The sequence below is a fragment of the Pholis gunnellus genome (genome assembly GCF_910591455.1).
Source record: "Pholis gunnellus genome assembly, chromosome: 23".
NCBI classification, from domain to species: Eukaryota; Metazoa; Chordata; class Actinopteri; order Perciformes; family Pholidae; genus Pholis; species Pholis gunnellus.
Genome location: NC_136550.1, coordinates 14,644,396 through 14,659,523, shown reverse-complemented (window position 1 = coordinate 14,659,523; position 15,128 = coordinate 14,644,396). Strand labels below are relative to the sequence as shown.

Here is a 15,128-nt window from a genome sequence, read left to right as displayed (position 1 = left end):
TGAACTTAACGCTTACGGCATAAATATAATCACAAATTGATAAACATTAATGCTTTTCTGAAAATGTTTTTGTTCAGATTGTTGATTACTTTATGATGATCACTACCTATATCTTTACTGATGTTTCCTTTGTGATATCAACTAACATTTATGGAAAATAAAAGCTGTATTAAAAGTTTCTCCGTTTTTTATATTTTCCTTTTGAAAGAAAAAGGTTTTTGTTTTTTTAGAGTTTGTGGTGCCAACATACTGGACTGTGATTGTGATTGTCACAGGTTAAACCTTACAGGGACACACCCTCTTCCATATATTGGTCCACTGGCACCATTTCTGTTTATTTGCACTGTGTCTCAGGGGGAGGTTGGAGATGTCCACCATGTATCAGGTCTGAAGACACATTAAGGACACCAAAGTCACGTCAGTCTCTGGGAGCATTGGGGTTTTAGTGCTCTGAAGGGGAGCTTATCTACTGTAATGACACTATACTACTAATGATATGATATTTCCAAGAATACATATTGAGTGTGTTCAGATAAATTGTACATTAAATAAAGTATTAAAGGAACTGAGGTACACTGGCAGTGTGGAGAGGGCTTTGAAACAGCACACAGTAATTTCACATTTACATTGATAAATTAAAATGAGAAAACATCAAAAATATTCACAGGCCTATTTTGGTGGCTAGTCAAGCCCAGTCCTGTCTGGTTTAAGGTAGGTGGGATTGTAATTGTGGAATCTGGACTCCTGACCTCAGTCATTTCTAAGATTTCTTAGATACATTTTAATTCAGCCCTGAAATTAATATTTCCAGTGGATGTGGTTGGCAGTCCATATTAAATGAGTTGCTACACACTTGCTTCCAGGTTCTCTCCCTATAACTTATTTGGCATCTATGTCGAAAAAGTAATAAAAAGTCATGGTATAGTATGTCATAAGAAGTCATAATATAATGTCGAAAAAGTCATAAAATCTCACAGTATAGTATGTTGAAAAATGTATTAAAAAAAAGGTGTCCGGCAGCTGGCAGGAACGGGGGGAATGGCGACTGTAGAGTGGGGGCCGTCTCTTCGGAAGCTCTGGTGGTGCAAAGTCCCTTGTTGTTCCTGTAAACCTGCAAGAGAGAGAGAGAGAAAATAGAGAGACAAAAACGGGGTTGGGGGAGGGATGTGAAAACAGAGTCGAAGAGGAAGTGAACAGGTTCGTTGTGCTTAAATACTTTGTGCAGAGGAAATGAGCTGTGTTCTGGGCGTGGTCCCTATTCCTGAACTAAGTTTATAAAACTCAATTTCACTAACAAGGACCACGCCAATAACAATATGAGTTTCGAGAGGTTTATTGCGTGATGGAATGATTGTTAGATTTAGGAAGCGGAAGGCATCGAAGGATGAAGGGATGTAGGGTAGGGGTCCAGGGATGAAGGGTAGGGGTCGAGGTAGAGGGATGAAGGGATGTAGGGTAGGGGATGAGGGATGAAGGGTAGGGGTCGAGGTAGAGGGATGAAGGGATGTAGGGTAGGGGATGAGGGATGAATGGTAGGGGTCGAGGTAGAGGTATGAAGGGATGTAGGGTAGGGGTAGAGGGATGAAGGAATGTAGGGGTCGAGGTAGAGAGATGTAGGGTAGGGGTGGAGGGATGAAGGAATATAAGGGTGTAGGGAAGAAGAAACAAGGAGGGTTGTAGAAAGGAGGTTAGAAGAGCGATGGGGGACCGTTGGTGTCCGGCGGCTGGCGGGAACGGGGGAAACGGGGGGAATGGAGTCTGTAGAATGGGGTCCACTCTTCGGAAGCTCTGGTGGTGCAGAGTCCCCAAAAGATTACCCTAGCTTCATGAAGACGGATGCCGGTGGGTGTTTCTGGTGTCATTCGGGTTGGAACGAATGTAAGAGAGGTACGTGGGGGAAGACCAATGACCAAGTATCTTGAGGATGAGGTTGGGAATTCCTTGACTTGAAGCGGTGGAGGCGAAGCTGATGCGAAATGAATGGCCGAGTAAACTCGGGGGGGTATTACGGATCGGGCTAAGATATGGCGAAAGTGGTGGTGACCGCGTGACCCCTTTGCCTGTGTCGGAAAAGGTAGATGGGCTGAGGTGGACTGCATTGGTTGGTCTTGCGGCATTTGAGGTGATAAGACAACTGTGTCGGGAGGATGGATGAGATGTCGGATGCGGTGATGTTTCGCAACGGATGGTGGTTGGAGTTCGAGGCGGTGAACTCGGAGCAGTGAAGGAAGCCAAAGAAAGCCGGCAAGAACGTGGACTTTAATACTTTGTCCATGAAGGGAGACAGATAGCCTGAGCGTGTATGGATGCCGCGGGTAAGGAGGTCCGAAGTGAGGGGTGGGCATAGGAGTGAGAGGTGTGCCATGGGAATATTAATATATATATACATACATTTATTAATTAGTTGCTGCGAATAATTTGCGATTGTTGAGCGTCTGAGCCTGCAATATAATGGCTGGCTAAGTAATTAAATACTCTTCCGTGCCAGTGGGTGGCAGTAGGTAGCTCAATAATGACCTTGGTAATTTAAGATAGAATTAAGTGATGCACAGGAGAGGTTGCGGTGACGAGACGTTTGTCAAGATCCGGCAAAGTGCTTCGGACAAGCAATTGGAATTTTCGGGCTGCTCTTGGACGGATGCATGGCACAGTAATACATATCCTTCCAAAGGAAACCGAAAAGGTACCGGTACTTGGGTTCGGTGGTAAGGACTTTGAAGGCTCTGTTGATGTCTGCCTTCTTGGCCTGCGAGGCGGATGGGGGATGTAATGTGATCGATTCTTATGTACTTCATGGAGTAGTCCAGGCTGGGAATTAGGTGGAACTTGGTGACGTCTGAGCAGGTGGGGAGTGGCTATTTGAGTGCAGCGGCCGAGCTTGATTAGCAATTCCCTGGAGATGTGGGGACTGCGTGTGGATGGATCGATAATTGAGCAAGTTTGATGTAGTTACCGGTGAGAATTTGTTGCCTGAGCGTGTGGCACGGGGGATGATCGGGCGGATGCGACTGCTGTGGCTAAAGTGAAACAGGTAGGTGGGGGAAAATAAGTCGGAAGGACGCTGGAACTGTCTGCTGGCGGAGCTGTGGAAGTGAGGAGGAGAATTTAAGGTGGGATGGGAAAGGCTAGTGGGGGTAGGGGTGGAGGAAGAGAGGGGAACGGAAAGGATGCTAGGATGGAGGGATGAATGTGCCTGGGTTAATAGTGAAGTTTGGGGAAAAATATTGCAGGGTGAGATGTTTCTGGCACGGAGGGAGCTTGAAGTGGGTGGTATATAACCTGGCCCTCTGGAGGGACTGATATCGATGTCTGGGCTTCTTCGGCCATGTGATGAGTCATGACGTCAGGTGGTCGGGAGAGCGGCGTGGGGATGTAGAATAATGGATGAAGGGATGAGGGTCATGGGGTGAAAGGATGAAGGGATGAGGGGATTAGGGTCGCGGGGTCGAGGGATGGGATGCCGAAATCGGGATCTCCTTCCGGGCTGTTGGAAGGCGGGGGCGGACGACTTCGGAGTTGACGGAGAATGGATATCGAGAGCCGCTGGGAACGTGGATGGCTAAACGCTGGTCATCCGGAAGGGTTGAGAAAGATTCTTTGTGCAAGGTAAGCGGTTTTAAAATGTTGCTCGTCTGTCATACATCGCGTTGAAGCTGAGAAGCTCAGATAGCTTTTGCTTTTTAAATATCTTTTACAAAACACACTTACAAATACAATAATATATACATGACATATTATACATACATAGGCTACAATGAGTGAACAATATTAAAGTAATCAAAAATAAATGATTAAATAAACTCCCATCCACCTATAAAGCAAGAAATCTCTCGCTGCGTTCCAGATCTCTTAGTCTTTTTACTTGTAGTACATACTGCAGCTGCCCTTACTGCTCTGGTGGCTGTAACGGAGGGCTTATTTCGAATTTGGTAAAATTTGGAATCGCTCAATATTAATAAAAGCAAGCAATCGAACACGGATCTGTGCAGCAGCCGGGGCGGAGCTTCAGGGCTCTGTGGATTCTTTCTGTTCCTAAGATCATGTAGAAATGGAAACCAGATACTTTGAACCATTTTTTGTTTGTCTTTGAGTGTGTATGTAAATCTGTTCTCTGTGTTTAATAGTCCCCTCCAGATAGATGCCAAGAACAAAACCAAACCCCCAAAAAAGGTTCCACAGCTATTTGGATAGATAAAATCTCATACATTACTGGTCCAATTGTATTCCCAAAATGTCCTAATTATTGGACATTTCCATGTACATTGGCACGATGTTTTTTAGTTGTCCCTTCACCTGTTTTATAGGGCCTTTTACTGGCATCTTTAAGGTGTAATATTTCTTAGTACGCATCATTTATTACGATACCTCCCTACCAGGCCTTCTCTCAATTAGTTTAATGATTGATCTTTGATTCTTTGCTTTGTTTAAAAATATTAATATAAAAAAGCCCACCAAATTCCCATCATACAAACGCTGTTTTATTGTACTTTCTTCTTGTCTGACCAATAGTCAAATTATAAAAAAGATATAACAAAAAAAATATTTGTATATTTCCCTTTGGAACCAGCTTGTTTGCTGTTTTTACCTGAAAAACTAAATTCGGTTTTGTTCAAGACTTTATAAAATAATGACTAAAGCAAACAGTAATACCATTAAATATGGATGGATGATGGAGTTAAATGTGTGTAATCCTGTAACTCAAGACAATAAGCCGACAAGAACAACACCAGGACCCTGAACCTGAAACAGCTGAATGCAGCCTTCATTAGTCCCACCTGAGCTGTGTTTATTAGAATTATATATCTGTGTATTCAACTATCACCACTGTATAAATGACAGAAAATGATTCTTGATGCACTCTAGTCTATAGAACAACATCGCTTTATTTGTAACATATTACAAGTGTTTTTCCCACAAACATGGAATATTTTAAACATACATGATACTTTGTGAACAGAATGATAAAAATGGAAGAGAGATGTTGGACCTGTGCACATCTCTGCTGGACAGCTTTTATGAAGTCACCGTACATTCCTGCTCCACCGGCACATCCATTACACATGATCTACATGATGTTCTATGACACTGCAGGTCATTCAACACGGAAATAAAAGGTTTGCAGGCTCCACTCATGTCTGCAGCTCATCTGCCCAGTGGCTCTGTGGGAGATCAGAGGACCAATTAGTAAAGCAGAAACTACATTCACTGGTAATACGTATATCTAGCTAGGTAGAGCCACATTCAAAAATCCAATATATTAAACAGACATATGTGTATATCGTCTACAACCTGAGACGCAGACGGTGTGATCTCCTCCAGGTCTCCGAAGCAGCAGTGTTTGTGGCGGATGAGACTCCCCCACAGCACAGAGTGACAACAGGCCGGACATTCGCCCTCCACTGGCAGGAGGTGGGACGGCTCCCACTTCAGGAAATGTTTTGCGAGGCAGATCACATGACCGCTCATTCCACAGGACGGGTGGAAACAGCTCAGCTTTTCTGACACCTGCGGAAAAGAAGAGATGTAAAAAGAAGTACGGACCGACAATTCACTATGCTGCCTGAAACTAACTACTCTACCTTGACCAGCTCTTTGCAGAGAAAACACTTGGATGTCTCCTCCTCCTCCTCCTCTTCCACTCCTGCAGACTGCAGCTTCTTCTTGGCTCTCACACTCCCAAAAGCGATGGGGATGTGCAGCGGAGGCTGCAGGCCGGGCTCAAAGTCCATCCTGTACTCCTGTTTGAGCCAGCGTGCCGTCAGCGGCAGTCTGTTCCAAGGCGCCGCTCGCAGCATGTTGGAGACGACGCGCCAGTGGAACTGCAGACTCGACTCTTTCCTGGAGCGCCGGGAGACGTGGGAGAGACGCCTGGAGGAGTGAGGGTGCTGCCACGCCCACTCAAACTGACAAATATAATGATGATAGTTTGAATTAGGCATAGAATATTTTTAATCAAATCAAATATCAAAATAATGGATTCAATTGTTTTTCTTCAAACAAATTAATATGATTTGGTAAATGAGCAGAGTGAGAAAAAGGACACCAGGAATTTAAGGTTCAAGGGACATAGTTTGCACTAATAAATAGATAGATGGATGTATTTAACATATGTCAGTACTTTTTATGTTTTAAGAGAGCATATCTCAGACACTCTTCATTTAACAGCATACCATTTCCAGGTGAGTTGAAGTCTGGAAAGCAACAAGAAACCCTGTGGAGTCACTGACCCAATGTCTGTAATGTAGACTGTGGAATAACCAAATAAAACCTTGTCTCTAGAGTTTTACATTCCACAAAGCTATTGAAACTGAAATTATGAATGTTGTTTCATCAGTATCTGCAGAATCTGAGCGAGAAGATGCTTTGATTGAGGTGATCTGGTCTTACTATTTTGTGTAGAAGCTGAATCTGGAGAGTGCAATCACAGTATGTACTACTATGCAATCCAAATGATGAATGAATTATCTATTTCTATGAGAAACCGTTACTGTACAAATGTATTATTGTGTGTGTGTGTAACTGGATATGAAGGTTTAGAGCATCAAATGTGAGAGTGCAGAGATGAACTCCTTTTTGACCAAATGTTCCCAACAACCATTGATCCAGGACTAAACTCAAGATCTAACCTTGGCACAAAAGTCAGATTTAATGTTATTAACTTTGGAACAAAATATTGTCCAGTCATCAAAAAACAAACTTACACGAAGGGCAGCAATATCCGAGGGAAAGCCATATATTATGAGGACCATCTCCCTGAAAAGACAAGGAAGATGAGCAGAATGTAACTAATGATGGGATTACACATTGCTCATCATGTAATAGAGTACAGTAGGTCATACCATGGTCCTCTTCCACTGGTCCTTTTGGCTCCCCCCCTGTGCCGCCCGGCGTTGTGCTGTCCGATCCTGCGTTCAGGGTTCACCGTGAAGCCGATGTAAATACGGCCTTTGAATTTAACATTGGTGCAGTACAACATGTACACACCAAAGAAGTGTTCTACCTCGACAACCATTGCAGAAGGAAATAAGCGGGGTATTATTCTGCAGCTTCTGCTTTAACGTTAGAGCATCCATTAAATTAGCATCCATGGAATTAGCTAAGTAACGTTAGCATAACGTTGGCTGATTTATGTACATCTTACTAGTAAAAGCATGAACAAAAACAAATTAAGATTAATAGATTAAGTTAATACTGCCAGTTTTGAGACAACATTATTGTACTATTGCCCGAATGTATATGCATAGTTACGCATAACTGACTTACAACAAATGAAATGAGAGCAGGCATGTAAACAGTGTATGTCTTAGTAGCCTTTGACATTGCCTGATAAAATATGTTTGAAAAGAAATCAGTGTGTCACACTGTGAGGCAAATAAAACGATCACATCATGTATAACAACTAATTAATAGTGCTACATTTCAAACTGCGTCAATTTGAAATATGTATTTTCGTTTATATGAATCACTATTAACATTTAGTTCGTCTTTCTGCAAGGACCCCTAATATCGTGATTCGCTACTTTAAAAAATGTGTCCCGCCCATGACGTGTAAATACAGCAGCGGATTGGTCACAGATACACACACTCGGTATCTCATGAAGTCACCGATGTCCACCCCTTCACGCACGGTGACTGGAATTAGCAAGAACACCGTCTAATACACAACCATTGGTAATGATACACTTCTAAATTAGAACTACACTGTGAATATGTGAACTGTGATGTAGACATTTTAAACTTGAGCGTTGCTATACCACTTCTGCTGTCAGTATGTCTACAGTCTATGTGTCTCTCTGACTAGAAATCTATACACATTTAGCCACATTGCTAGTGATCTACTATTTTGATCGAGTATGTTTTGTTCACGCAGAGATGGCTATTACAGCGGATCACATCCGGGATAAACTTACTAAGGAGCTGGCGGCTGTACACGTGGTAGGTTTCTGTGTTTTATTTGTATTAACTTACATGTTCTCCTAGCTCAACGTTAGTGTGTGTGTGTGTGTGTGTGTGTGTGTGTGTGTGTGTGTGTGTGTGTGTGTGTGTGTGTGTGTGTGTGTCTGTGTGTGTGTCTGTGTGTTATTATGGCCAACAAGTAAAGCGCCACTAAATTAAATGTTTTTTGAGTGGAGTTTGGTTAAGCTGTGCGACATGGTGCTAAGTAGCCCCTCAGCTAATACAACAAGGCAGAACATTAGCTTTTACCAAGCAAATGAAAAATCATGTAAACACGAAAACTGCTCTACCGGTTCGTCTCTGAATGATGCAAAAGAATCCAAAGTGACCCTCTGACTAGAAACAGTATAATATAATATATGACTAGTAGTTCTCTTGAATGCCTATGTTGAATACACTTCTTGTAAGTCGCTTTAGATAAAAGCGACTGCTAAATGACTGTAATGTAATGTAATGTATAAAAGCTATAGTATAAAAAATGAGCCAGGTAGCGAGATGGAGCACATCATCACACATACTTTGATCTTGTCTACTGCAGGATGTGGAGGATACGTCACCCAACAGATGTGCTGCCAGCTACAAAGTCCTGGTGGTGTCGTCCCAGTTTGAGGGCAAGCAGCTGTTACAGAGACACAGGTAGTACACTCTGTAGTAACTAGCACGTAATACATGTTTGCCATCAGTTTAGTTCGAAAGACATTACAAGCAGGGACGGTAGTCATACCTATAGGTCATCTATACCAGGTAACCTATTTAGCTATCGGAATAACTCAAACTGATGATGGAAAAAAAAGAATTTACAGTAGAACCGTATTAACCAAAGCTGAAGGTGTATCAAGGCCGCCATGCTGTGCTTTCTGTAACCGTTAAGGCCTCTTTTGCTAGAATGCTTTATAAATAAGGATGTCACAATACCAGACATTTAGTAGTCAATACCAATACCTGTGACATTCCATGATTCTCAATACCATAGAACAAAACACTAAGTCCCATGTACACGTTTCTTGCCAAAAACAAAAATGTACCTAGAACTTCACCATTAAATTAACTTAATATTTTTAAAAAAAGTCTCTGTAAGGGTTCCTCCTTTTTTGCGTAGATATCTAACTACGAGACCGCTAAATGACAAGTTAGACTGTTTAAGTTCCACAAACAAATATACCACAGTATTACCACAGTATTACCACAGTAGATCTCACACAGAGTATCTAAAGGTACAGTTGTTGTAAGGTATACTGTAAGGAGAGATGTGCTGTTTGGTTTTCATGCTGCTTGCAGTTAAAATCAAAAACCATAATAACATGTAGTTTTAACATTTCATCATTTTGTCAAGATATATTTGTCCAATTTATTAATCAAATCTAATTTTAACTTATGTTTGAAAAAGAATCAAACCTTTCGGCACTCTATCAACCACCCCTAACATATATATATATATATATATATATATATATATATATATATATATATATATATATATATATATCCTCTTACCTTTAGTGCTGTGTCATGCAGGAACTCTGTTAGAAAGAAAATAGTTCCTGCATGAAACTGCTCACAACAAAGTGTGTGGGTCATGTTGAGTAACCGGGTCATGATTCCTGGAAAGAGACGTTGCTGTTGAGTTTGTTTTACGCTTTGAGCACCACAAGCCCGGTGGCGTGGTTCCATTATATTGGAGAGAAGCAGATACTCTCCAACTCATATTAAAACATCTCGATTGATTAAATAAGCCAAAGTAAAGGTCTGTCATAAAGGCACAGCGCTCCTGTGACTGCTGGACATGTAGCGCACACTCCTAACATGTGTTGTGTTTGAACAGGATGGTGAATACGTGCCTAGCAGAGGAGCTGAAAGAGATCCACGCTTTTGAACAGAAGACCCTCACACCAGAACAGTGGGACAAACAGAAATCACAGTGACACACACACACACACACGTTACATCGCACTCACATCAGTTTAGAACTTCTTCTATGAAACAGGCCGTGTACTTCTGATACGTAGACAGATACTAGTGCTCTCTGTAAATCAGCAGTATTGATATGAATGCAATGGAATGTTCTGGGGGCAATAAAACTCTTGGATGCTGTGTTTGGTCTTTGTTGGTTGTTTCCTGTCAGTCATCTCATTTTGAGATCTCAAAGTCTGTAATTACTGGATACATGTTTTATCTTTGCCACTCAGCATCATCGCTTCATCCTCCATGCGGACAAATTCCTATTTCAGAAAGAGTAAAAGCCAGAATGAGTGTTTGAGTCTAAGGTCAGAGTGTCTCCTCTGCTGTACAGCCTGTGTTTGTGATGTAGAGGGCTGCAGGGATGACTTACAGGAAGTTAGCATCACACTGGTTCCCTCCACAAAGCTGTTGGATTATTGCAGAAAACAATCTCTGTGGCAAACAAACATTTATGATACTTACAAATTTGGTTCGGCAAGATAATCTGCACAAATGAACACCACTTAGTGGTTTTTGAAGCGTAAATGCAAAGAACAAATGAGAAAAGCTAACGGGCTGTAAACCAAGTTGTGAGTAAACACAACGAGACTGTGAAGGCGGACGAGTCGACGTGATGACATTTTATATTCTCATTTGGTTACTTGTCAGCAACCGTCTTTTATTAAGACGCATAAAAGCTTCAAAATCCACGAGAGGCGTATCTACTGACGCACTTTATGATGTAGAACCAGACGTTAAAATCTCAGCCTGTGTTAACCGCAGCCCTTATTTCAGACATCTCACCACAACACATGACGAGGGAACCAAAAGTGCATAAATGCTGACTCACTTCCTGGTTTTCGGACTCTTTCCTGCAGCACTCTATCGGGCTATCTAAGATATAAAGACATACAACTGACTTCACTGCTAAATGGACCACGAGGTGAACTTGTTTTTTCATTAACATTTTTCCACCTTAAATGACAAACGTAACCGCAGCCTCTAGATTTCACTAGCACCTCAGCGTTGTGATGGTGCATTTTCCAGCTGATCCAGGAGGTTTGTTAATTAGTCTATTTAGCTTAAGAAGTAAGAGAATTTTGTCAACACATAAAGGAACACTTCATCCTTCAGTTTATCACAAACATTCAACATCAACACATCTGGAGATACGTGGGTTTCACTGGACAGGAAGGGGATGAAAAACTCACCCGACAAGAAACTACAGCTGTCAGACTAATGGAGTAAAATGATTTAACTCAGACTAAAATGGGTGAAGTCAAGTAAAATACAAGTACTTATATATTTGTATTTGAGTAAATGTACTTATTACATACCTGTATTAGTCCATGCACATCATATATTTTATAACATTAACCAAAGTATATTAATATGCGATTCCTCCACTAACTACAACAGCATAATACAATTCCTGAAATTCAGTTATAGGGCTGCACAATTAATTGAATATTAACCGTCATCACAATTGTTCTCCTCACTGTCAAATGAACATGATGGACGGCAACACTGATGTTTCAAATGTGTGCATGCTCATAGGAAGCTCTGCTGCGTATCAAATCTAGCCATTCCTAAACTAACACAAGTTTCTGCTTCACTTTTGGTGCAGCTGTCATGCTGCTGTGTGTGTGTGTGTGTGTGTGTGTGTGTGTGTGTGTGTGTGTGTGTGTGTGTGTGTGTGTGTGTGTGTGTGTGTGTGTGTGTGTGTGTGTGTGTGTGTGTGCACCCTGCAGCAGCAGCAGCTTGTGAGAAACTGAATCTGAATGTTGCGGTCCAGAGTAGAATAATTTACTTTAAATTACTCGCTGAATTCAGGGGAAGAAGAACCTTATTTGAAGTCTTATTTTGGTCATAATCGTGGATGGCTTTTCAGTGGCCCCGTCTGGCTGCCTCTTTAAAACGTGTGTGGGAGCACCACTGATCATTAGCAGGGCTTCAGTCCAACATCAGGTCCATGTGTGTGTAGCTTTATACATGAGCTACAGGTCTGTCATCAAGTGAACAAAGTGTAAAGAGTGGGCTTTGAATATAAATTAGATGAATACATCTACAATACAAATCACCGTAGTAGAACACAAAGTGTTTATTCACTAGTGCACATGTATGTATATGATGTGTGTGTGAGTGTGTGTGTTTGAGTCCAGTGATGCCCACACAAAGCACAGAGGTCTCCATGAGGTGTTATTAAGAGCAGGCAGACCCCCCACGTGGCTGTGAGGTTTCCAGGGTCAGACATCACAGCTGTGTGCTGTGATCAGTCAATCTGTGGCTTTTTCTTTTTGGGCGAACACACATCTGTGATTGTGAACATGTTTGTCTCTCCTCTGGGGATCAATAACATGAACTGCACAGAAGTGGAATCTTTCATATCATTATTTAGTGGAGGTGAAATCTTCTGTACAACTCCGTGTAATCCTAAGGAGAATACTATTAGAGCTGTAAAATGAGCAGTATTATTATTATCATTAAATATATATAGTGCTAATTATTGATATTAATCAAAAGAAACAAAAACATTGTTATAAAATGTTTGGGCATATCGTTCAGCTCTAGGTAAGGGCAGGGGTGAAGTTGTGACGGTCAAGGTGAAGGTAAGGGGCTCGAGACAGATATAAGTTAGGGGTGTGTGTGTGTGTGTGTGTGTGTGTGTGTGTGTGTGTGTGTGTGTGTGTGTGTGTGTGTGTGTGTGTGTGTGACAGAGAGAAGGAGTCTACCTTTTACAGAGATTAGGGCGTGCAGCTGAGCAACAGTGTGTTTACTGTGTTTGCCAGCTGAAATCCATTTGATTTGTATTTGTGACTAAACTGGGCTGTGAGAGAGGAAACCTTTCAGTGGGATTTAGCTCTAAACAGTCCACAGTTTTCTCCCCGGTAACTAGTGATGGTTACTCTTTTGACAAGAAACTTGGACTTCAAGGATGTCGTTGGATGTGAACGGCCTCTCTGATCTGGAGTCAGTGATGAAACCTGGGGGGGATGATGTTTTACATGTAGGAGAAAACATGTTCTACACTTGTTTTACCTCCGAGGGAGTCACGTTGTCCACAAAGAAATACCTTGTCGTGTGCAAAATGTTCAGGTGTCAACATATCATTTGCATCCACACATTTATAGCGTGGCCGAATGCTGATTCAGCTGAATGCTGATTGGATTTCGTCGCTCAGTGAACAGGAGACAGAAACGGAGCGAGAGCATCGAGTGTGTGAAGATTACTTCCACCACTTACCCTCCCAGGGCCCGCTAATGGAAGAGCCGACATGGGGCAGAGTGAGTTTACTCGCTGGCTGACGGGTCGTCTCTCTCCAGGGTTGGAGAATATGACATTAACCTTGTAATTTATACCACAGCAGTTTCCCCCTGAGAGCTGTGAGTAACAAAAGTAGCAAACAGAGAAACAAAATAGAATCATGGAAAGTAATTTTATTCCAGGCACTTTATTCTGTTTTGTAAACGCATCTTTTTCTCTCTGCTTCAGCACCTGCTGATCCAAAATGGCCTCAAAGATGAATGAATCTTAAAGCGCTGGCTTGGTGTTTGGGTGTGTACGATGAAACAGAGCTTTGGCGAAATGATGAGGATTATTAAATAAGGATTTTATGACTGCTGGTTATGTAGTAGGCGCCACTCCGTGCCATCCCTTTACACACAGCCCTGCACAGCTGTTGTCATTATTAATGATGATGTCATCAGACGGCATCATGACCATGAAATCATGATTCGGTCAGCTAGGTGTCCCTCTCAAGATGTAAAGATGAAACTTGTCTCGTGCTCAGCTGTGAGCTCATGACCCAGGGAATACTGTTTCTCTACTATTCTTAAACTGGGATTATTAGCCTATTATATTCAATTCATTATATTTAATAGATTTAATAGATCCAGTGGTGTTCATTTCATCCTTTCATAAAGCCCAATGTCCAGTGCCACTGCAAATGGCAGTATAAATAGCAAGCATTATTTATATAATAAGAGTAATTTCTCTGTTCAGCAAAATCATGTCTGTTGTCCAACTGACAGCAATCAATCAAATGCTGTGACAAAAAAAAGAGGAAAAAGGTATATAAACCCAAAAATCAGTACAGGGGCCTTCAAAGTGATATTCCATCCAATTGCATTGGGTTCAACACTATTAAACATTGTTTCGACTCAAGCTGCCCCTCCACAGAGTTATGCCAGTCGGCCTCGTGTGGTTCTAGTCCTAAATCCTCTTTAGCACCACAGAGCTGACTCAGTGGAATCATGGGATACATGGGGCTTAAAATGTATTTAATCAACAGAAAACTTGCTATCATATGATGTTAGGTTTTCTAGACTCATTCATAAGTGGCTGACACTGGACCCGATGCTCTTCATTAAGACTTTTTTTCCACAGTACATTTATTTATTTATTTATACTAAGGCTGTTTTACTTAAAAAAGCTTTCTGTTTTCCGTCACACTAAATGACCTCAATAGACACATTTCTTCAGGACTTGTGTGTTCTACTTACAGGAGTCTACATCATAAACCTGCTTTACGGGGTCGACTGAAAGGAGTCATTCTTAAATCCACAGGAGCAGAAATGGATCCCCTGCTGTATTAGGAATTAAGAGGGCAATAAATCAATAAACAAGCCTTGTGAGGGCGGAGATGTTAGATTTGGCCGCTTGATTTCTCTGCAGGAGCCGACTATTCCAGTCACCCAGCCTACTTCACATCTGTGGTGAAGTGAAAGGCCGAAGGAGCTGGCTGAGCGAGTCTGAATACATCAATTAGGTTCCATTAGTCCAGCCACCAGCTGATCTCTGTGAAAAACACCTCTTGGCAGGGATTCTCTCGGGCTGGATCTTTGTTCAACACCACAGTCTAGTAGATAGATGTCTGTCCTGCTTAGTTTCTCACTGCAAATAACAATAACAACTGGTGGCTTACAGTGTATTGATAAACCAAACCCACCAGTCTCATGGAAATGACGTGGATTTATTTCCTTTTTTTATTGTTTGACAGTGATAACAATCAAAATAAAGAACTACATTTCATCCATTAAGGCTCAGAACTTAAATTAGGAGAAAACCGAAAGACCCCCCCCACACACACACACACACACACACACACAAACACACACACACACACACAGCCTCTGATGCTTCGTTCTCATGAACAAGGAAACTGATAAAAAAGTTATGAACTGAAGGATTCCATATAAAAAGTGTCTCTTTGCTGCCAGTGTTTGTTGAGGTCT

The 15,128-nt window shown here is 41.8% G+C and overlaps 2 protein-coding genes across 3 annotated transcripts; one reads left to right on the top strand and one right to left on the bottom strand.

The window, feature by feature from the left end:
• Positions 1-4,947: 4,947 nt before the first annotated feature.
• On the bottom strand, positions 4,948-7,253 carry slx1b (SLX1 homolog B, structure-specific endonuclease subunit). Its single transcript, XM_079184452.1, has 5 exons — positions 6,840-7,253; positions 6,702-6,753; positions 5,580-5,903; positions 5,290-5,505; positions 4,948-5,159 (listed from the first exon to the last, which is right to left on the bottom strand). The coding sequence occupies exons 1-5, from the start codon at positions 7,010-7,012 to the stop codon at positions 5,130-5,132; spliced, it is 795 nt and encodes a 264-aa protein (XP_079040578.1). The 5' UTR covers positions 7,013-7,253; the 3' UTR covers positions 4,948-5,129.
• A 327-nt stretch (positions 7,254-7,580) lies between these two features.
• On the top strand, positions 7,581-10,047 carry LOC306714964 (bolA-like protein 2). Of its 2 annotated transcripts, none has more exons than XM_079185160.1 (4): positions 7,581-7,671; positions 7,871-7,935; positions 8,495-8,592; positions 9,779-10,047. In XM_079185160.1, exons 2-4 carry the CDS (start codon positions 7,873-7,875, stop codon positions 9,876-9,878), a joined length of 261 nt encoding a protein of 86 aa, XP_079041286.1. In that variant the 5' UTR covers positions 7,581-7,671; positions 7,871-7,872; the 3' UTR covers positions 9,879-10,047. The 2 variants fall into 2 exon arrangements, with proteins under 2 accessions (XP_079041286.1, XP_079041287.1); XM_079185161.1 differs by lacking the exon at positions 7,581-7,671 and adding an exon at positions 7,702-7,764.
• The last annotated feature ends 5,081 nt before the right edge of the window (positions 10,048-15,128 follow it).

Excerpts from the sequence above, each read along its gene's own strand:
- LOC306714964 (XM_079185160.1), top strand. The coding sequence starts at position 7,873 with ATGGCTATTACAGCGGATCACATCCGGGATAAACTTACTAAGGAGCTG. Across the intron at positions 7,936-8,494 it reads AGCTGGCGGCTGTACACGTG|GATGTGGAGGATACGTCACC; the intron begins GTAGGTTTCTGT and ends TGTCTACTGCAG. Across the intron at positions 8,593-9,778 it reads CAGCTGTTACAGAGACACAG|GATGGTGAATACGTGCCTAG; the intron begins GTAGTACACTCT and ends GTGTTTGAACAG.
- slx1b (XM_079184452.1), bottom strand. The coding sequence starts at position 7,012 with ATGGTTGTCGAGGTAGAACACTTCTTTGGTGTGTACATGTTGTACTGC. Across the intron at positions 5,904-6,701 it reads CGGATATTGCTGCCCTTCGT|TTTGAGTGGGCGTGGCAGCA; the intron begins GTAAGTTTGTTT and ends TATATTTGTCAG. Across the intron at positions 5,506-5,579 it reads TCTGCAAAGAGCTGGTCAAG|GTGTCAGAAAAGCTGAGCTG; the intron begins GTAGAGTAGTTA and ends TCTTTTCCGCAG.